This window comes from Schistocerca gregaria, chromosome 9, assembly GCF_023897955.1.
Source record: "Schistocerca gregaria isolate iqSchGreg1 chromosome 9, iqSchGreg1.2, whole genome shotgun sequence".
NCBI classification, from domain to species: Eukaryota; Metazoa; Arthropoda; class Insecta; order Orthoptera; family Acrididae; genus Schistocerca; species Schistocerca gregaria.
In genome coordinates, this window is record NC_064928.1 from 133716677 (window position 1) to 133740350 (window position 23674).

Consider the following 23674-nt stretch of genomic DNA (forward strand, 5'->3'; position numbering starts at 1 on the left):
GGTCACGTGTTGTAGTCAGATTTTCAGTCAGTAGAGTACTTTCTTGTGAAAGGTAAATGTCCCAGTTTCGAATTCCGGTTAGGTACACAGTTTACATCTGTCAGAAAATTTCATATCAGTACACATTCCAATGTATTATGAAAATTCTTTCTTCAAAGGAAACTGCTTACAACTTACTTCTGCATCCCATCTTGCAGTACTGCTCAAGTGTGTGGAACCCATATGAAATGGCAATAAAAGTGGATACCTAATATATACAAAGAAGGGCAACACAATTGGTCACTGGTTTGTCTGACTTGATGGAGAGTGTCACAGTAATGGTGGAAAGCCTGAATTGACAAATTATTGACAACAGATGTCAATTACTCCATGAAAGCCTGCTTACAAAGTTTCAAGGATCAGAATTAAGTAAAGAGTCTAGAAGTATTCTTCTATTATTTATGTATCACTCCCAGATGGACCACAAAGTAAAGCTTTGAGAAATTGTGGCACACCTAGAAGCATTTAAGCAGAAATACTGCTGTGTGCTGTTGTGCCAGGCATCCTCTACTACATACTTCACAACTGTTTGCAGAGACTGTGTGCAGGTGCAGATATCACAACTGTGAAGTGACTAAGCAATGGTACACGCACATTGCACAGGGTGCTGCCAATGCCGCAGATGCAGTGCTCCGGCATTGTGAGGATCTCTGCTACTCACTCCCTTGCTCTCATCCTCCATTCTCTCCTGTCCCCTCATAGATATAATTCTATCAATTCTTTGCTTTTTCTGTAAATTGAAGATCTGTTGCGAGCACTCCACCTATATCTAATAGAGCGCTGCATCTGTGTGGGGAGCCAAAAGAGTGCCCTCAATTCCCATCTCTTGCTGTTCATGCAGTTCAGTATCACTCTCTTCCAAGTGGGTGAGCACTTGGAGAATGCGACCTAATGAGCGCGTGGCCCATTCCGCATGCCTAACGAAACTTGACCATTAGCTATTCCATGATGCAGTGACACACCTACAGAAGGACATCGAGCCTGCGCATGCTGAAACTTCACGGCCTTTGCGTATCCATGTGATCTGCAGGTAGTTGTGTGAGCCACGCAAGCAGTGGTGGTATTAGGCGAGGTAAAGTACAAATATTTGGCAATTTCTGCCGAGCTGTGCAAAGATTATTTATCCTCCCTCCTGCACACTACTCTCATGTGAACAGCATGCAGATCAGGCATGTGCTTGCAGTGTCCTAATACTTAACTGATTGCTTTTGAAGGTACTCCCTTTTTTTATCATTACCCAGATTTTTGCAAAATGTAATAAAAGTTTGCCCTGATGTATTAGGTCGGTGCATAAGTTTGAAGCATTTTTGCTTTGCATGTTGATATTCTGGTTACTATGGGTTAATTTATGTTGTGTTGCTGTTGTCTTCAGTTCTGAGACTGGTCTGGTGCAGCTCTCCATGCTACTCTACCCTGTGCAAGCTTCTTCATCTCCCAGTACTTACTGCAACCTACATCCTTCTGAATCTGCTTAGTGTAGTCATCTCTTGGTCTCCCTCTACGATTTTTACCCTCCACGCTGCCCTCTGGTGCTAAATTTGTGATCCCTTGATGCCTCAGAACATGTCCTACCAACTGGTCCCTTCTTCTTGTCAAGTTGTGCCACAAACTCCTCTTCTCCCCAATTCTATTCAATACCTCCTCATTAGTTATGTGATCTACCCATCTAATCTTCAGCATTCGTCTGTAGCACCACATTTCGAAAGCTTCTATTCTCTTCTTGTCCAAACTATTTATCGTCCATGTTTCACTTCCATACATGGCTACACTCCATACAAATACTTTCAGAAACGACTTCCTGACGCTTATATCTATACTCAATGTTAACAAATTTCTCTTCTTCAGAAATGCTTTCCTTACCATTGCCAGTCTACCTTTTATATCCTCTCTACTTCAACCATCATCAGTTATTTTGCTCCCCAAATAGCAAAACTCCTTTACTACTTGAAGTGTCCCATTTCCTAATCTGATTCCCTCAGCATCACCCGATTTAATTCGACTAAATTCCATTATCCTTATTTTGCTTTTGTTGATGTTCATCTTATATCCTCCTTTCAAGACACTGTCCATTCCGTTCAACTGATCTTCCAAGTCCTTTGCTGTCTCTAACAGAATTACAATGTCATTGGCGAACCTTAAAGGTTTTATTTCTTCTCCAAGGATTTTAATACATACTCCGGATTTTTCTTTTGTTTCCTTTACTGCTTGCTCAATATACAGATTGAATAACATCGGGGACAGGCTACAACCCTGCCTCACTTGCTTCCCAACCGCTGCTCACCTTCCATGCCCCTCGACTCTTATAACTGCCATCTGGTTTCTGTACAAATTGTAAATAGCCTTTTTCTCCCGGTATTGTAACCCTGCCACCTTTAGAATTTGAAAGAGAGTATTCCAGTCAACATTGTCAAAAGCTTTCTCTAAGTCTACAAATGCTACAAATGTAGGTTTGCCTTTCCTTAATCTATTTTCTAAGACTGTCATTTTTTATTTGTAGTTCACGGCTGCCATTTGAGTTTACATATTGTCATTCTGTCACATAGAGATAGGGAGTGGAGCTAGAGAGACTAGAAAATGGACTGCCAAGTAGATAAATTGGAACATTTCCAACATATTCTTCCATTTGAGTTCCATAGAGGAGTGACAGCGGCAGAGGCAGTCTGAAACATTTTGCTGTGTGCAGCGATAATGCCATCACATGGGGTGTAGCAATAAACTGGGTTTATCTTTTTATGGAGGATTATTTTGACATTCGTGACTCTTCACACTGAGGAAGACCTTTGGAGTTTGATGAGAATCATTTAAACACATTAATCCTCAACTATCTCTGCCAGTGTACTTGAGAAATGGCAAATGTGATGAACTATGATCATTCCACCATTGTGGGCCATTTGCATCTGACAGAGAAGGTTCAAAAATTGGGTGTATCGGTACCACAAGCTCTAAGTGAAAAGCACAAAAATCAGCTGGTGGCTATACATGCATCTCTGCTTGTACGTTATCAATTGGCTTGTGAACAACACTGACTATTCCTGTCTTGTATTGTTACTGGTGACAAGAAATGGTGTGTTTATGCTAACACAAGTAGAAAAGACAGGATTGAGCCCTAACAAAGCAATAACTCCCCATACAAACATCTGTGCTCTTTCACCAAGCATGATGTTACGTACCTAGTGGAACAGTGATGGTATGGTGTACTATGAATTGCTTCCCCGAGGTGTAACCATAACTGCTGACATTTATTGTTGACAACTGAGATGTCTTGCAGATGCAATCCAAGGACAATGACCATGAAGACTGCATGACGTGATGATACTCCACGATAGTGCCCACACGCATTCAACTAGACTGACAAAAAACCACGGTGCAGGAGCTGGGTTGGGAAGTCATTCCACACCAACCTTATTCACCTGACCTTGCGACCTCAGATTTTCACTTTATCAACTTCCTTTTCGGATGAAAATGCACTCCAAACATGGCCTAATGAATTCTTCACCCCAAAATCATATGATTTCTACAGCCACGAAATGAAACAGTTATTCGAGCATTGGCAAACTGTTGTAAATAGCGAAGAGAATATACTATTGATGACTAAAGTCTATGTTGTGTTTATTCAGCTTACAGTAAAATGCTAGGAACTTATGCATCAACCCAATAACATTAATGACACTTATGATCACTACCTGAAATTGCTTGAAATAACATGGCTCTCGCATTTTTTTTCCCCCCCTCAACTACTAAGGTCGTTAGCACCCAGTCACAAATGTTAGTACACTAATAGTGTAGAAAAAAGCAAGGGGGGCAACATCATAAAGTACTTACAAAGACGCAGAGAAACAAACTAAAAGAGTTAGATCTTTTTGGACAAGTCCGTCAGTGTAAAAAACGAAGGACACGAGCAGCTGCTCGAGTGTCATCACCTAAAAGTTCCTGTAAGGTAGACGGCAGACACAGGACAACGCGAGAGTGAATAAAACGGGGATAGGACAATAAAACATGGTGCACGGTCAATGGATGACCACAGGGGCATTGTGGGGTGGTTCCACCGGGACAACAGATAGAGGTGGCTAAATCGGCAATGCCCAATCCGCAACCTGGCCAAAATGACATCCTCTCACTGGGAAGGGCGTGAGGTGGTCGTCCGAGCCATCGGGATCGGTTTGAAGGCCCTAAGGTTATTTTCATGGAGAGAGATGACCAAGCCTCGTGCCACAATGATGAAATGCGCCAACAAAGAATCCCACTAACATCAGTTGATGGGACGCAAAAGGAAGCTGTCCGAGGCAGGAGGACAGCAGCCTTGGCCGCAGCATCAGCAGCTTCATTCCCAGGCACACCAACGTGGCCAGGAATTCAAAAAAGGGGGGGGGGGGGGGGGACACGAGCACCGGTATCAGCTAGTGACTGAAGGGACCGTTGAATTCTTTGCATGAGACGGTGGTCCGAATACGGGTCACGGAGACTCTGAATGGCACTGAAAGAATCAGAGCAGATCACATAGGGAGAATGACGATGGCGGTGGATATACCGAACAGCCTGATAGAGAGCAAAAAGCTCAGCTGTAAAGCTTGAACACTGGCCAAGGAGCCGGTATTGAAAAGTATCATCTCCAATGACAAAGGCACACCTGACGCCAGCAGCAGTCTTAGAGCCATCTGTGTAAATAAAGACGTTAATAGCGAGCCTCGTACGAAGTTCGACAAACCCTGAGTGGTATATCAAATCCGCGGTCCTCTGCTTTGGGAGCGAGCTGAGTTTAAGGTGAACGCAAACCTGAGCCTGGAGCCAAGGTGGCGTCGCGCTCTCACCCACTCAAAAATCGTAGTGAGGGTAAAATCAAGTGACTGAAGCAGGCGACGAAAGTGAACTCCAGGAGGTAACAGGGCAGAGACATATAGCCCTTATTGGCGGTCAAGAGAGTTGTCAAAGAAGGAGAAATATGACGGATGGTCATCTTTGAAGACGGGGCAGCCGCAATAGGAGGCAGCATGGTCGCCCTTACAGTTGACAAAACGAAGGGATGGAGGTGGACAGTCAAGGTGGACAGTCACCCTCATGGGCATCCCTGCCACAGGTAACACATTTAGCCGCCCTTAAACAAGACTGCCGTGTATCGTTAAACCGCTGACATTGGTAACACCTTGTAGGGCTGGGTATATACGGCCAAACAGAAATGATCTCATAACCCCCTTAAATTCGTGAAGGCAATTGCACATTGTCGAATGTCAGGAATACGATTGGGGTCAATATGAGGTCCTTGTCGACCCTTTTCTCGACCTGATGGATGGCCATCACTCCCTGATCAGAGAGAAAAGACAGAATCTCCTCATCAGTTAGTCCGCCGAGGGACCTGATATACACCACGCCACGGTGCGGTAGGCCTCCACCCGTACAGGGAATGTGTGTAAGAGAGTGGACCTGGAAGGCGCTCTCTGTCTCCAACAGCTAGGCACCGTTGCCCAACCGAGTACAAGATTTCACTGGTCTTGCAATCGCACCTACACCTTTCTGAATGACGATAGGGTTGACTGTTGAGAAATGATGAAAGGGTTGACTGTTGAGAAATCGTGACCGTCAGATCTTGTGACAAGAAGAAACCCAGTGCCGGCGTAGAGCCTATTCCTTTCAAACAGCACTGCGGGGTGGGGGGGTGTGGGATGGGGGGGGGGGGGGGGGGTGACACTGAGCTTAACGTCAACATCTGAAAGACAGTGTAACACGATCTCACTTCGTAAGAATCTGCAGAGAGGTTTGGAATTTCGTACAGTACGTTGGCACAAAGACTGGTGATAGGGAACTTTACGCCACTGCCACTGTCCTCCCCTCGCAGGTGCACATGCACCTATCTGTGTTCAGTTTGATTTTGACAGTTTGGCAGTGATTTTAATTTTTGTATGTCTCTAGCCCTTCTATCCCGTGTCAAGCCGATTCAATCAACACATTGTAAATATGATTTGCAACAAAACTGACAATCTATGAGGGTCTTCTGTTATTCTAATTCACAGAAACATACTGAAAAATTAGCCTTTAGCGTCATTGGCAAGTACTGAAATGATCACTTGATTCTTATTGCACTTCATAATTCTGACGTATGGCTCGACTGATGCCATACTAATGATACCAAGCAACACCATTATAATAGCAGCCACCTTAACTGATGGTAGGGAATTTTAGAGTTTTCAGAGAGTTAAGCAGTAACTGGCAGCGTGACAAGGGCAACAGTTTCAAATGATTTGATTGTAATGTGTGCAAGGGGGTGCTGATAAGTCCTTGGATTTTCCTAGTTGAAACAGATGAAGCTAATTCTCATTGTTTGGCCTTAAACCTTGTTCTTTACATTATGTGTGACACTAAATGCACAGTAGTCACATTGATTTTTATTCTTCTGTGCAGGTTTGAATGGAATTTGGCACAAGAAAATAGAGAATTAACAGTCAAAGGGAATCGTGTTGTGATTAAGCATCCCTTTTTCAAAAGTAAACATGGCCAAACAAATTAATGATGATATGTATGGCACATCGTGTGGTAACTGCCCTTTCTTCTCCACTATTAAGATTTGGACTGCTGCATTTAATACAGATTTTTCTGTTGCCTTAGGAGAAATCTCATTTTATGTGTTTGCTTCAACTCTTATATGGAATTAGCAACTTCGTAGCTCAAGAGATTAAAGTTATTTATTCACTGTATTGTACTACAACGCACCCCCACTGTGAATGCTGTGCTCAAATAAGGGATAAGTTGGTTCACATTCATAAGCAACTGGAAATTGCCCTGACTAATACTAAACAATTAGCAGTGCTGTGAATCAAGTGCTGAAAAGCTCCCGAGAGTCGTATACTGTGATACTGACAGTAGAGATAATTCAAAGTACTATCCTCTCCTGTAGATCCTGTCTCCTCTGTAGAAAGTATGGGACCTATCATTACTCTTCCACTTGACTGCAAGTGACATTTCAATGGTAAATCTAGGCGTCCTGTGAAGTGTGGACAGGACCAGGGAGAGCTCAGTGTCTTATATTGATGCCCCTAACCGACAAGTTCTAGGTGCTGTTTTTCACTGAAACTGAGCCAGTGGGATTCACATCATCTATTTTTAGGGAAACTTGTTTTGTTCAGTGTCAAGAGGAGGCAAACACAGAAGGGTAGGAGTCTATCAAATGTCGGCACTTCTAAAGCATGGTGAATGACGGTACCACTTAGGGAAATGGCATCAATGCACAGGAAAGGACACCAGATCCACTCACTGTGTATGCCTGGAGGCCTCATTCAAAATGGTGAAGAGGCTATTCCGCCAGTCACTGAAGGAACAGATTGTGGTGCATGCTGGAACAAATGACACCTGACGTAGGGACTCGTAGGTCATACTCGGATCATTCCAGCGACTGGCAAAAAAGGTTGAAAAGACCAGCCTTGGACACAGAGTTTCAAAGAATTTGCAGCAATGTCCCCGGAACTGAGCACAGTCCTTTGGTTCTGAGTCGAGTGGAATGACTGAACCAGAGACTTCGAAGTTTCTGTGACAAGCTAGGCTGTGACTTCCTGGACTTGGCGACACAGGATTGAGAACTGTAGGGTTCCCCTAAACAAGTCATGTGTGCACTACACACCAGAGGCTGCTACTCAGGTAGCTGACTGTGTGCAGGGCACACACAAGGGTTTTTTTTTTTTTTTTTTTTTTTTTAGATTAGGCAACTCTCCATCCAAACCAGGTAATGAAAGCTATAGGAAAACCAGAAGCACCTGTTCTAAGATCAAAAGAAATGCCTCCCACAGGTGTATCAAAGTCTTATTGGTGAATTGCCGAACCATTCCCAACAAAGTGCCAGAGTTTGAAGCACTCCTGGAAAGCAGTGAAGCTCACACAATACTAGGTACAGAAAGCTGGCTGACACCTGAAACTGACAGCAGTGAGATATTTGGGGAAAATTGAAGTATATACCAAAAGAATAGGCCAATGAGAAATGGAGGTGGTGTATCTGTCATAGTAGACAACAAACTCAAATCCACCCAAACAGAAATTGAAGCTGCATGTGAACTGTTTGTGTGAGACTCCTATTTTTGTTTGTGTGAGACACCAAACCTGACGCAACCAAAAACTTTGGAGAAAACCTCAGTTTGCTCACATGTAAGTTCCTTACTCATACTGTAATCATTGGCGTATACTTTAATCATCCAACAATCAATTGTGAAAATTACAGTTATGTCAGTGATGGGCATGATAAGGCATATTGTGAAACATTATTAAATACCTTCTCTAAAAACTACCTAGTTTAGATAGTTTGGAACAAAACGCATGATGGAAATACATTGAATCTAATAGCAAGAAATAGACCTAACCTCCTGGAGGACATCCACATTGAAACTGGTTATCAGTGTTTATGACATGGTTGTGGTAACAATTATTACCAAAGTACCAAAGGCAACCAAAACAAGCAAGAAGACAGATATGTTCAGTAAACTACATTAAAAAAAGCAGTAGTATCATATCTCAATCAGGAAATTGAAACTTACAGCACAGGGCAGGAACATGTGGAGGAACTATTGCTCAAAATCAAAAGAGTTATTGACCCAGTAAAACGGTTCATAATGGGAGGGACCCTCCATGGTAAACAGTCACTGTAAAGACACTTCTAAAGAAACAGAGATTACTGCACAATAGCTGTAAAACCCTCCCCCCATGAACCATGGACCTTGCCGTTGGTGGGGAGGCTTGCGTGCCTCAGCGCTACAGATAGCCATACCGTAGGTGCAACCACAACGGAGGGGTATCTGTTGAGAGGCCAGACAAATGTGTGGTTACCGAAGAGGGGCAGCAGCCTTTTCAGTAGTTGCAGGGGCAACAGTCTGGATGATTGACTGATCTGGCCTTGTAATAATAACCAAAACGGCCTTGCTGTGCTGGTACTGCGAACAGCTGAAAGCAAGGGGAAACTACAGCCGTAATTTTTCCCGAGGGCATGCAGCTTTACTGTATGATTAAATGATGATGGCGTCCTCTTGGGTAAAATATTCCGGAGGTAAAATAGTCCCCCGTTCGGATCTCCGGGCGGGGACTACTCAAGAGGATGTCGTTATCAGGAGAAAGAAAATGTCAGATCCCTTAATCCGGCAGGTAGGTTAGAAAATTTAAAAAGGGAAATGGTGAAGTTCGGTGGCAGGAGGAACAAGACTTCTGGTCAGGTGACTACAGGGTTAGAAACACAAAATCAAATAGGGGTAATGCAGGAGTAGGTTTAATAATGAATAGGAAAATAGGAAAGGGGGTAAGCTCCTACAAACAGCATAGTGAACACATCATTGTGGCCAAGATAGATAGGAAGCACAAAGCTACTACAGTAGTACAAATTTATATGCCAACTAGCTCTGCAGATGACGAAGAAATTGAAGAAATGTATGCTCAAATAAAAGAAATTATTCAGATACTGAAGGGAGATGAAAATTTAATAGTCATGGGTAACTGAAATTCGGTAGGAGGAAAAGGGAGAGAAGGAAACATAGTAGGTGAATATGGACTGGGGCAAAGAAATGAATAGGAAGCTGCCTGGTAGAATTTTGCACAAAGCACAACTTAATCACAGGTAACACTTGGTTCAAGAATCATAAAAGAAGGCTGTATACATGGAAGAAGGCTGGAGATACTAAAAGGTATCAGATAGATTATATAATGGTAAGACAGAGATTTAGGAACCAGGTACTAAATTGTAAGACATTTCCAGGGGCAGATGTGGACTCTGACCACAATCTATTGGTTACGACCTGTAGATTAAAACTGAAGAAATTGCAAAAAGGTGGAAATTTAAGGAGATGGGACATGGATAAACTAAAAGAACCAGAGGTTGTACAGAGTTTCACAGAGACCATAAAGGAACAATTCACAGGAATGGGGGAAAGAAATACAGTAGAAGAAGAATGGGTAGCTTTGAGGGATGAAGTAGTGAAGGCAGCAGAGGATCAAGTAGGTAAAAGGACAAGGGCTAGTAGAAATCCTTGGGTAACAGAAGAAATATTGAATTTAATTGATGAAAGGAGAAAATATAAAAATGCAGTAAATGAAGCAGGCAAAAAGGAATACAGACGTCTCAAAAATGAGATCGACAGGAAGTGCAAAATGGCTAAGCAGGGATGGCTAGAGGACAAATGTAAGGATGTAGAGGCTTATCTCACTAGGGGTAAGATAGATACTGCCTACAGGAAACTTAAAGAGACCTTTGGAGAAAAGAGAACCACTTGTATGAACATCAAGAGCTCAGATGGAAACACAGTTCTAAGCAAAGAAGAGAAAGCAGAAAGGTGGAAGGAGTATATAGAGGGTCTATCCAAGGGCGATGTACTTGAGGACAATATTATGGAATTGGAAGAGGATGTAGATGAAGATGAAATGGGAGATACGATACTGCGTGTAGAGTTTGACAGAGCACTGAAAGACCTGGGTCGAAACAAGGCCCCGGAGTAGACAACATTCCACTGGAACTACTGACGGCCTTGGGAGAGCCAGTCCTGACAAAACTCTACCATCTGGTGAGTAAGATGTATGAGACAGGCGAAATACCCTCAGACTTCAAGAAGAATATAATAATTCCAATCCCAAAGAAAGCAGGTGTTGACAGATGTCAAAATTAACGAACAATCAGTTTAATAAGTCACAGCTGCAAAATACTAATGCGAATTCTTTACAGACGAATGGAAAAACTAGTAGAAGCCGACCTTGGGGAAGATCAGTTTGGATTCCGTAGTAATGTTGGAACATGTGAGGCAATACTGACCCTACGACTTATATTAGAAGCTAGATTAAGGAAGGGCAAACCTATGTTTCTAGCATTTGTAGACTTAGAGAAAGCTTTTGACAATGTCGACTGGAATACTCTCTTTCAAATTGTGAAGGTGGCAGGGGTAAAATACAGGGAGCGAAAGGCTGTTTACAATTTGTACAGAAACCAGATGGCAGTTATAAGAGTCGAGGGACATGAAAGGGAAGCAGTGGTTGGGAAGGGAGTGAGACAGGGTTGTAGTCTCTCCTCTATGTTATTCAATCTGTATATTGAGCAAGCGGTAAAGGAAACAAAAGAAAAATTCAGAGTAGGTATTAAAATCCATGGAAAAGAAATAAAAGCTTTGAGGTTCGCCGATGACATCGTAATTCTGTCAGAGACAGCAAAGGACTTGGAAGAGCAGTTGAATGGAATGGATAGTGTCATGAAAGGAGGATATAAAATGAACATCAACAAAAGCAAAACGAGGATAATTAAGTCGGGTGATGCTGAAGGAATTAATTAGGAAATGAGACACTTAAAGTAGTAAAGGAGTTTTGCTATTTGGGGAGCAAAATAACTGATGATGGTCGAAGTAGAGAGGATATAAAATGTAGACTGGCAATGGCGAGGAAAGTGTTTCTGAAGAGAAATTTATTAACATAGAGTATAGATTTAAGTGTCAGGAAGTCATTTCTGAAAGTATTTGTATGGAGTGTAGCCATGTATGGAAGTGAAACATGGACGATAAATAGTTTGGACAAGAAGAGAATAGAAGCTTTCGAAATGTGTTGCTACAGAAGAATGCTGAAGATTAAATGGGTAGATCACATAACTAATGTGGAAGTATTGAATAGGATTGGGGAGAAGAGAAGTTTGTGGCACAACTTGACCAGAAGAAGGGATCGGTTGGTAGGACATGTTCTGAGGTATCAAGGGATCACCAATTTAGTATTGGAGGGCAGCGTGGAGGGTAAAAATCGTAGAGGGAGACCAAGAGATGAATACACTAAGCAGATTCAGAAGGATGTAGGTTGCTGTAGGTACTGGGAGATGAAGAAGCTTGCACAGGATAGAGTAGCATGAAGAGCTGCATCAAACCAGTCTCAGGACTGAAGACCACAACAACAGGTGTAAAACAAAGTGTAGGGCTATAGATAAATAGACGCCGAATGAAACGTGTTTGGCTGTCAAGAGAGCAGTGCATTAAGCCTTTAATGACTGCTGTAGCAGAGTACTTTCAAATGATCTTTCACAAAACCCAAAAAATTCTGGATCTATGTAAAGACCAAATTTAGTGTCCAGTCACTAGTGAATAGAACAGGAACTGAAATTGAGGGAACCAAAATAAAAGCTGAAATGATTAACTCTCTTTTCAAACGTTCCTTTAAAAAGGAAAACCCAGAACTGCCCCAATTTAATACTCATACCACTGAAAATATGAGTGAAATCATCAGTATTGGCATCAGTGGTGTTGAGAAACAGTTGAAATCATTAAAATTGAACAATGCTTTTGGACCCAATGGAATCTATATCAGATTCTACAATGAATTTGCAGCTGAATTAGCCCCTCTTCTAATTGCAATCTATTGTATATCCCTCAAACAAAAATCTGTGCTCAGTAGTTGAAAGGAAATACAGGTAACACATGTCTGCAGGAAGAGTAGTAAACGTGATCCACAAAACTATCGTCCAATAACTTTGACACTAATTTGTTGCAGAATCTTAGAGCACATTCTGAGGTACCTTGAACAGAATGACCTTCTCCATGTCCACCGGCATGTGTTCCTTGACAAAGGCTATGTGAAACCCAACACATACTTGTCTCACATGACATACTAAAACTTCAGACCAACAGATTCAGGTAGATGCAGTGTTTCTAGATTTCTGAAAAGTATTTGACACAGTATCACACCAACACTTATTGTCAAAAGACTGATCATATGGGGTATCAAGTGACTGGATTGAAGACTTCTTGCAGGGAGGACACAGCATGTTATCTTGGATGGAGAGTCATTGTCAGATGTAGGAGCAACTTCAGGGTGCCCCAGGGAAGTGTGGTGGGAGTCTTGCTGTTCGTGTTGTATATTAATAACCTTGCAGACAATATTAACAGTAGCCTCAGACTTTTTGCCGATGATGTATTTATCTATAGTGAAGTACTGTCTGAAAGAGGCTGCAATCAATGTTCAGTCAGATACTGAAAATATTTGAATGTGGTGCAAAGATTGGCAACTTGCTTTAAATGTTCAGAAATGTAAAATTATGCACTTTACAAAACAGAAAAACATAGTATTCTATGAATATAACATCAATGAGTCACAGGTGGAATTGACCAATTCATACAAATACATGGGTGTAAAACTTTGTGGGGATATGAAATGGAATGATCATACAGGCTCAGTTGCGGGTAAAGCATGTGGTACTCTTCTGTTTGTTAGTAGAATACTGGAGAAGTGCAATTAGTCTACAAAAGAGACTGCTTACGAATCACTCGCGCGACTCATTCTAGGGTATTATTCAAGTGTGTGGGACCAATACCAAACAGGACTAACAGGGTTAATGAACACATAGAAAGGCAGCACAAATGATCACAGGTATGTTTGACCCATGGTAGCATGACACTGAAATGTTGAAATAACTGATCTGGCACGCTCTTGAAGGTAGCCATGAAGGGTTCCGAGAAAGTATACTAACAAAGTTTCAAGAACTGAGTTTCAATGATGACTCTATGAACCGCTCACATTGGGAGGATGAGGATAAAATTAGAATAATCATAGCAGACACAGAGGCATTCAAACAACCATTCTTCCCGCGTTCCATACGTGAATGGAAAAGGAAGAAACCCTAATAATTGGTACAATGGGATGTAACCTCTGCCATTCATCCTACAGTGGTATGCAAATTATGGATGTAGGTGTACATTAACCACTTACAACTTGGTAAAACCATCATGATGAAGTACTATGTTGAACTCCTCGACAAACTGAAGAAACAACTGACCTCCAAATGTTGATGAAAGCTGAGAAAAGGAATCTTGTTTCTGGACGACAATGACCCCCTACGGGGTGTCCATAACACAGCAAAAACTGGCAGTTCTGTACTCTGAAGTCCTCAAAGATCCACCCATTACACCTAATACGGCCCCTCAGACTACTGTTTCCACACCTAAAGAAAGAGCTGATGGGAAGGTGAACACTGAGGAAGCCAGAAAGGCTGTGGATGAGAGGTTCGCAGCATAAGCAAAAAATTAATTAATTTTAGATAGGCTAAGAAGCTGGAGCAAAGATGCCAATAATGTCGAAGTTCATGGGGGAATATGATCATTAAGTATATTAATAAATTATTTCAAACCCATAACAGCATTTTTTTTTCTTTATAAAACTAAGGACTTTTCAGCAGCTGCTCATAGTGTGGTGGCAGCTCCAATAATTGCTGTGTTCAAGTGGAACAACAAGCTTTTGTTCTGTGCAGAATGGATAATACATAAACATTATTGTTTGTTCTTAAACCATGTTCAAATTAGCTCATACATATGAAGCTGTGGACCCACAAACCTGGTCAGAATAAATCAAGATTAATATAAATATCTTGACAGGAGTTGTGGATTTTTAAATCTATTGATGGGGCTTATCTTTTTTATCAAACAAATGAAACGTACATAGATTGCACCACCTATATACCAAATAGCATAAAGGCATCTCATTTTGCATATCACCAATAATATTCAGTTTCCCATACTCGCAATGTTAGTATCCCCTCCCCCCCCCCCCTCTCCCTCACTTCCCCTCCTGTCCCTTATTCTATCCCCTTACAATTCCCTTTCCTCTTTCCTAGTCACTCATCTCCCCCCCCCCCCTCCTCCCCCACAAGCAGAAAGATCAACTACAATGACCACTCAGCAACAGTTAATGGGTCGCATGAATAAAATGAATATACTTTATACTAAAAATATTGGAGAGCATTCGCAGGTTCGCGTGAATAAAGTAAGTCAGAGAAAATACTTCATCCGAGAATGTTCTCAGAGTGAGTAAAAGTGTGGGGAAATTAATCAAAACAAAGAACATTCTCCGATTTCTTATGAATAAAACTAGAGCGACTTCTCACAAACGGAGAACATTCTCTGTTTTTGAAGTCAGCTTTGTAGCATACCTTGAGCTGAGTAAGTTATGTTGAGGTTAAGTTTCACTGAGATTTTCAGTAAAACTGGCAGGATTTACAATGCCTGGAAGGCAAAAAAAGACATGTAGCTCAAAAAATAGTGAAGAGAGAAACTGTAGAAATTTATATGGGTTTAACAATAAAACATTATTTGCCTGGTGAACTTTCTGCCCGAAAATCATGAAAGAAGAGGGGCAATCTTCCTAAGGAAGTGAAAATTAAAACATTTTTGTTGCTGCCTACCAGAATCAAGTTTTCAGACTGATGTATATGAAAACTTAGATATACACCAGACAACTATGTCTGTGACATGTTAATCATCATGTTTTCTCAAAGTATAAATCTTATATTTTGTTATGTTGGAAATGAGTACGCACATCAGAGAAATTAATATCTGGATTATTAAAAACATGGCAATCTGTTTCTCATAATGAACCACACGGGCAACTGCATACACACTTGACATGCAAGTGAAACATTATGTGTTGTATTTAACTAAAATTATCTCGTGTTAGAAGAAACTAACAGAGTCAAGGTTTCGAGTAGATGAAAAGTCATGTAATTTTAAGATTTTGTTCATATAATGTGTTCACCTAACTTCAGCAGTAAAAATGTTTAATTTAGCATTGGAGGGCAGCATGGAGGGTAAGAATTGTAGAGGGAGACCAAGAGATGAATACACTAAGCAGATTCAGAAGGATGTAGGTTGCGGTAGGTATTGGGAGATGAAGAAACTTGCACAGGATAGGCTAGCATGGAGAGCTGCATCAAACCAGTCTCAGGACAAAAGACCACAACAACAACAACAACTACAACTTCAGCAGTAAAAAAGTTTAATGGATGTTGAAAATTTGGTTACATTGCAAGAAAATGCATTTTTGCAAGCTGTCGGTAATTGTCTCAAATAATTTGTTGCCACACTTAAAAGTAAAATTGAAATGTAGTGCAACTCCCAGAACACATTGATGCCAGCTCCATATTTTTAACACTGAACAGTTTGCCTGTTTGAGAGGATTGAATGACATGTAACATTACACATGTTCTGTGCTGGACACAGCAGACAACATACACAAAGAACTTTCTCAAGAAGGAGGGGAGGCCATGAGAATGTTCTCTTCTTTATTCATACGACCCAACGCTTGCAGTGTAATACTGACAGAAGACAGATGGCAAGAGGCAGTAAAGTGAAACATGCAAGAAAAACTCAAATTTATTCCAACTGTCTCAAGCCCTTAAGGATCTAACTGTCAAAAACAGGATATGTAGTGTTTTTCTGATGTTTGAATAGTTTCTGATACACACACGCGACAAGTAGGCTGCGTCCTATGGTACCAAGAAGGAAAGGGGCTGTGCCTGAGCCTTTTCTCTGCAATTTCCTTTCTCTGAGGAGTGACAGTCCTGTAACATGTTCAGGAGTACTGCCGTAAAGTTTGGAAGGTAGGGAAAGACGTACTGGCAGTAGGGCAGCTGTGAGGGCAGGTTGTAATTAATCATTAATATATGCTCTGGGCAGTAGCAGCAATACACAGTCACTATTGTACAGTTTCAATTGGACGTTTGTTGAGTATGGACTACACCACTTGTTCACATAATTTAAATTCATTGTAGTCATGCGACTTTACTAACCAATATTATTACTAGTGTGAGTTTACTAAACAGATCATCATCAGTGTACACAGTGAAACTAAAATAGCATAATATGAAAATCTCCTTTGATGATGTGTAAAGCTATTTAAAATTTATTCATAGCATCAAGCAACCATTAACGATTACCAAGAGGTGAAGATGATTTATGAAGCACCTGCCTGACAGATCAGTGAACTTACTTTGCCAGTCAAATGAATGAAAATTTAATGAAGGATGAACAATGCAATGTAACTAACTTGTAAGACTGCCACAAGTGGATAAGATGTGTAGATAGATAGATAGATTAGTTTTTCGTTCCATAGATCCGTGTTGAGGAGTTCCTCGTGGATGTGGAACATGTCACCTTATATATATTTTAAACTGAAATAACAATATTAATAGTATAAATATATACAACACATCATTTGTTTCTATTAAAAAATTCGTCAGTGGAGTAGGAAGAGTTGGCCACTAGTAAGTCTTTCAGGCTCCTTTTAAACTGATCTCTATTTGTAACTAAATTTTTTATGTTTGCTGGCAAATTATTGAAGATGAGTGTTCCTGAGCAGTGGACCCCTTTTTGAACTAAAGTAAGTGCTTTTAAGTCCTTGTGCAGATCATTTTTGTTCCTGGTATTGTATGTATGAACTGAGCTCTTTGTTGGAAAAAAGAGATATATTATTTAGGACAAATTTCATTACGGAGTAAATATACTGAGAGGCAGTAGTTAGTATACCCAGTCCCTTGAAGAGGTTTCTACAAGACGTCCGTGAGTTTACTCCACAAAAAATACGTATTACACGCTTTTGGTCTCGGAAAACTTTTGTTTCACTTGAAGAGTTACCCCAAAATATTATACCATATGACATTATGGAATGAAAGTAGGCAAAGTATTCAAGCTATTTCACTTTTATGTCGCCTATGTCTGCTAACACTCGAATTGCAAATACAGATTTGTTAAGGCGTTTCTGCAGTTCTGTGGTGTGCTCCTCCCAACGGAATTTATTATCAAGTTGTAATCCCAGGAATTTAAGACTGTCAACCTCTTCTATCTGCTCTTCTTCGTACTTTATGCATATGCTGGGTGGAAACCTCTTACAGGTTCTGTTGCTCCTGTTCCTTTCTGGTTCTACCAGTCTCCTCTTCACTATATCCCATATTGTTTTTATTTTGTTCCCTGACATTGCTATCTTCTTCTCGTAGTGTACTTGTTTAGACGTCTGAATTACTTTTTTTAATATCTTACAGTATTCCTTGTATTTAGCTAAATCATCAGCATTGGAGCTATTCTTGGTCGACAGATACATTTTCCTTTTTGTCTTACAGGAAATTTTTATTCCTTGTGTGATCCATGGTTTTATTATAGACTTCTGTTTAATATGAGTAACGTTTAGAGACAAACAGTTTTCAAACATGGTACTGACATTGTTCATGAATGTGTTATATTTTTCATTCATGTCATGAGCGCTATAAACATCTTTCCAGTTCATATCTTTGAGCAGTTTTCTAAAACACTCAATTTTTGGTTGATTGAATACTCTCCTGTACTCAGATTTAGCAGTCTTGATAATCTGCTAAGACTTTACATCTAAAACAAGGAACTGCATGTCATGATCTGATAGTCCATTTATTACAGGTTCTATGATATGATTTTGTTCCTTTGATTTGTCTATAAAAATGTTATCAATGGCTGTCCTTGAGGATTTAGTGATCCTAGCTGGAAAGTTTACAGTGTGAGTTAGATTGAAAGACAACTTTACTAACTGCAGTAAATGTTTACTGGAAGATTGAATTAGAAAATCTGCATTAAAGTCACCAGCAATCAAAATTTCTTTGTTTCTTACTGTTAAATAACCCAAAAGAGCTTCTAGATGATTTATGAATAGATTATAATTTCCTGCAGGTGCTCGGTAAATAGTTACTATTATATAGGATCTATTATGGAACTCAACTTCTGTTGCACATGCTTCTAGATGCTGCTCTAAGCAGAATTTATTAATGTCAATGTTCTTGAATTTATGGCAGTTTTTAATAAATGTGGCAACTCCTCTTCCCTCCAGATATACTCTGCAGAAGTAGGAAGCTAGCTTAAATCCTGAAATGTCTAACATGTCTCCAGAACATGCCACATTAAATAAGTGTCAATCAACAGTAATTGAGAAACTTCCTGGCAGATTAAAACTGTGTGCCCGACCGAGACTCGAACTCGGGACCTTTGCCTTTCGCGGGCAAGTGCTCTACCAACTGAGCTACCGAAGCACTCACAGCTTTACTTCTGCCAGTATCCATCTCCTACCTTCCAAACTTTACAGAAGCTCTTCTGCGAACCTTGCAGAACTAGCACTCCTAAAAGAAAGGATACTGCGGAGACATGGCTTAGCCACAGCCTGGGGGATGTTTCCAGAATGAGATTTTCACTCTGCAGTGGAGTGTGTGCTGATGTGAAACTCCGCTGCAGAGTGAAAATCTCATTCTGGAAACATCCCCCAGGCTGTGGCTAAGCCATGTCTCCGCAGTATCCTTTCTTTCAGGAGTGCTAGTTCTGCAAGGTTCGCAGAAGAGCTTCTGTAAAGTTTGGAAGGTAGGAGACGGATACTGGCAGAAGTAAAGCTGTGAGTACCGGACGTGAGTCATGCTTCGGTAGCTCAGTTGGTAGAGCACTTGCCCGCGAAAGGCAAAGGTCCCGAGTTCGAGTCTCGGTCGGGCACACAGTATTAATCTGCCTGGAAGTTTCACATCAGCACACACTCCGCTGCAGAGTGAAAATCTCATTCTGGAAACATCCCCCAGGCTGTGGCTAAGCCATGTCTCCGCAGTATTCTTTCTTTCAGGAGTGCTAGTTCTGCAAGGTTCGCAGAAGAGCTTCTGTAAAGTTTGGAAGGTAGGAGACGGATACTGGCAGAAGTAAAGCTGTGAGTACCGGACGTGAGTCGTGCTTCGGTAGCTCAGTTGGTAGAGCACTTGCCCGCGAAAGGCAAAGGTCCCAAGTTCGAGTCTCGGTCGGGCACACAGTTTTAATCTGCCAGGAAGTTTCACATCAGCACACACTCCGCTGCAGAGTGAAAATCTCATTCTGGAAACATCCCCCAGGCTGTGGCTAAGCCATGTCTCCGCAGTATCCTTTCTTTCAGGAGTGCTAGTTCTGCAAGGTTCGCAGAAGAGCTTCTGTAAAGTTTGGAAGGTAGGAGACGGATACTGGCAGAAGTAAAGCTGTGAGTACCGGACGTGAGTCATGCTTCGGTAGCTCAGTTGGTAGAGCACTTGCCCGCGAAAGGCAAAGGTCCCGAGTTCGAGTCTCGGTCGGGCACACAGTATTAATCTGCCTGGAAGTTTCACATCAGCACACACTCCGCTGCAGAGTGAAAATCTCATTCTGGAAACATCCCCCAGGCTGTGGCTAAGCCATGTCTCCGCAGTATTCTTTCTTTCAGGAGTGCTAGTTCTGCAAGGTTCGCAGAAGAGCTTCTGTAAAGTTTGGAAGGTAGGAGACGGATACTGGCAGAAGTAAAGCTGTGAGTACCGGACGTGAGTCGTGCTTCGGTAGCTCAGTTGGTAGAGCACTTGCCCGCGAAAGGCAAAGGTCCCAAGTTCGAGTCTCGGTCGGGCACACAGTTTTAATCTGCCAGGAAGTTTCACATCAGCACACACTCCGCTGCAGAGTGAAAATCTCATTCTGGAAACATCCCCCAGGCTGTGGCTAAGCCATGTCTCCGCAGTATCCTTTCTTTCAGGAGTGCTAGTTCTGCAAGGTTCGCAGAAGAGCTTCTGTAAAGTTTGGAAGGTAGGAGACGGATACTGGCAGAAGTAAAGCTGTGAGTACCGGACGTGAGTCATGCTTCGGTAGCTCAGTTGGTAGAGCACTTGCCCGCGAAAGGCAAAGGTCCCGAGTTCGAGTCTCGGTCGGGCACACAGTATTAATCTGCCTGGAAGTTTCACATCAGCACACACTCTGCTGCAGAGTGAAAATCTCATTCTGGAAACATCCCCCAGGCTGTGGCTAAGCCATGTCTCCGCAGTATTCTTTCTTTCAGGAGTGCTAGTTCTGCAAGGTTCGCAGAAGAGCTTCTGTAAAGTTTGGAAGGTAGGAGACGGATACTGGCAGAAGTAAAGCTGTGAGTACCGGACGTGAGTCGTGCTTCGGTAGCTCAGTTGGTAGAGCACTTGCCCGCGAAAGGCAAAGGTCCCAAGTTCGAGTCTCGGTCGGGCACACAGTTTTAATCTGCCAGGAAGTTTCACATCAGCACACACTCCGCTGCAGAGTGAAAATCTCATTCTGGAAACATCCCCCAGGCTGTGGCTAAGCCATGTCTCCGCAGTATCCTTTCTTTCAGGAGTGCTAGTTCTGCAAGGTTCGCAGAAGAGCTTCTGTAAAGTTTGGAAGGTAGGAGACGGATACTGGCAGAAGTAAAGCTGTGAGTACCGGACGTGAGTCGTGCTTCGGTAGCTCAGTTGGTAGAGTACTTGCCCGCGAAAGGCAAAGGTCCCGAATTCGAGTCTCGGTCGGGCACACAGTTTTAATCTGCCAGGAAGTTTCACATCAGCACACACTCCGCTGCAGAGTGAAAATCTCATTTTGGAAGCAGTAATTGAAGTAACCACTTTCTCCGAACAAACCAGTTACAAACAACAGAGAAAAATATAACGTCAAAAATCATGTATTAATCAAAACTGATAAAAATGGATGCAAAAATGAATGCTCGAAGTGTTTCAATATTCTGGTTACAACTTTAATCAAAAACAAAAATTGTGTGTTACCCTACCACTTGTGGGCACAATGGTTGCTCTTAGAGAGTAGGCAGAACACACATCTTTTTCATCGACTGCTTCTCCTGTAGCCATGTTGTCTTCATCATCAGCATCGGGATTCAAGAAGTAACTCGTTTCTCGCACAATCTTCGCACTATTGCTGTCTTTGTGCCAAGTGGGAAACATGTCCTCAGAAATCTAGTCAAAAAAAAAAAAAAAAAAATTACAAATGCTAAAAGTAAATGATAACAACATTAATGACTAACAAGTAAGAAAAAATGAGCAAACTAAACTCTGCAAGTTAATGTAGATTTTTAGGGAATTCCAGACCAGATTAACAAGCTACAAAAGAAGCTAAGCTTTCACTTGTAATATTCATCTCTTCTTGCGTGTTTTATACTTTAAGATACATCACACAAATGTGCCAATAAATTTAAAATTATGACATAAATGTCTGGTCTACTGGGCTCGAAATTCTTTTAAGTGTTCAGTTTTAAATGGCTCTGAGCACTATGGGACTTGACATCTGAGATCATCAGTCCCCTAGAACTTAGAACTACTTAAACCTAACTAACCTAAGGACATCACACACATCCATGCCTGAGGCAGGAGTCTAACCTACGACCGTAGCAGTCGCATGGTTCCAGACTGAAGCGCCTAGAACCGCTGGGCCACACCGGCTGGCTTAAATGCTCTGTGATTTAGAAATTCATCCCACTTTCTCACATGTAACATAATTCATCTTGCGTAAAAAGAAATTTACTTCGAAAGTAATGTTTTTCGAACCATTGTTCGCAATACTATACAGAGACGGTTAGAAATAGGTTGGATTTAGCAGTTGCCAGAGAGCGCCAGAAAACTGGCATTATTGTGCGTGCGGAACTGCAGTGGTGTACGAAGTCCACATATTCGCATGTATATAGCACTAAGAAAGCTTACATTACACTATAAAAGAAACAAGACAGAGGATACTCCAAGAGCATCGGAAGTTCGTAAACCATACTAAAATGCATAATTTGGCTTGAAGTGCACATTGTTTTCTTCCAGATTCACAATGAAGTAGGTCCCATCTGATATTAAGCTTTTCAGTGTAGTTTTTGGGATAAAAATTTTCTTGGAGTACCAGTACTGTTTGATCTCATTTTTGGTTCTTTATTATGGCAGAATGCCATACATGGCAGAAGATAACGTGCACTTGAAATTCAGCGAACAATTAGAACAACAAATTTCTTCAGCAAACTTGCAAAAATAACTTCATTGTTCTGTAAGGCGATTAATGCTTGACTGCTAATAACTTGGAAATAAAATAAAAATCAAAAAACTGAAACTAATAATATATTTTCGCCCTCCGTAATTATGTGAATGTATTTTAATTCACTTGATATCTCCTGGCCACAGAAATCCGTTTTGTTTTCATTTGACATGGGAGCTGTAAACGAAGAGGAAACAGCGAAATCGTAAATGATTTATGGTCACAGGTTATGTGGAGACTAACCTCCTCCCCACTACAACTCAGATAACTCTGTGCATGCTCGAATCTGGCAGCTAGGGTGTGCGAGAAAAATTTTTCTCATTTGCACCTGGCTGCTTGCTGCTACTGCCGATACAGGTAACAGCCACACATCAAGTAGCCGGAAGTGGGAAAAGGTACTGGTCATATGCGAGTCAACTGCGCATGCGCATGAGCCCGCTGGCAAATGGTCAAACGAACCTAATATGAACAGATGTGACGTCACGCTCATAGCTAAAGACTAGTTTACACAACAACACTAGGTTACAGGCAACTGCGCTACCGGCCACTGCGCATGCTTGCCGCGTGTTTGTGCAACTCGTTGGCGAAACTAAACACTTCCGGCGTGTTCCAACTTTGGTGACATTAGTTGCATGTGTTTTGAGGTTGTGTGTGTGTGTGTGTGTGTGTGTGTGTGTGTGTGTGTGTGTGTGTAGAGTGTACACGAACTGAAATATGAAGCGGGGAGCGAATAATAATGTTCGCTTTTTGGATATCTATGCTTTCCATAGGTGTTTGTGGGATTTCAGTGATACTGATTAGAAAAATAAGCAACAAATGGTGCAAATGGCTCTAATCACTATGGGACTTAACATCTGAGGTCGTCAGTCCCCTAGACTTAGAATAAACCTAACTAACCTAAGGACAGCTGCCTGTCCGAGGCAGGGTTCTAACCTGCGACCATTGTGCCAGCGAGGTTCCAGACTGAAGTGCCTAGAACTGCTTGGCCACAGCTGCCGGCAAAAATAAGTAACATATTGCTACTGCTGAGACCATCATGTGCGATTGTAATATAGATGGTTTGACAACATCTGTGCTGCATGGCAATGAGTTAAGAGCACATA

At 41.6% G+C, this 23674-nt stretch overlaps 1 protein-coding gene across 1 annotated transcript in view; it reads right to left on the reverse strand.

The window, feature by feature from the left end:
• The window catches only part of LOC126291467 (uncharacterized), a 2161958-nt gene that overhangs the window by 43336 nt on the left and 2094948 nt on the right, over positions 1–23674 (reverse strand). The window contains exon 31 of the mRNA XM_049984978.1: positions 21334–21517. Coding sequence (XP_049840935.1) covers positions 21334–21517 — 184 coding nt within the window. The remainder of the gene's footprint in view (positions 1–21333; positions 21518–23674) is intronic.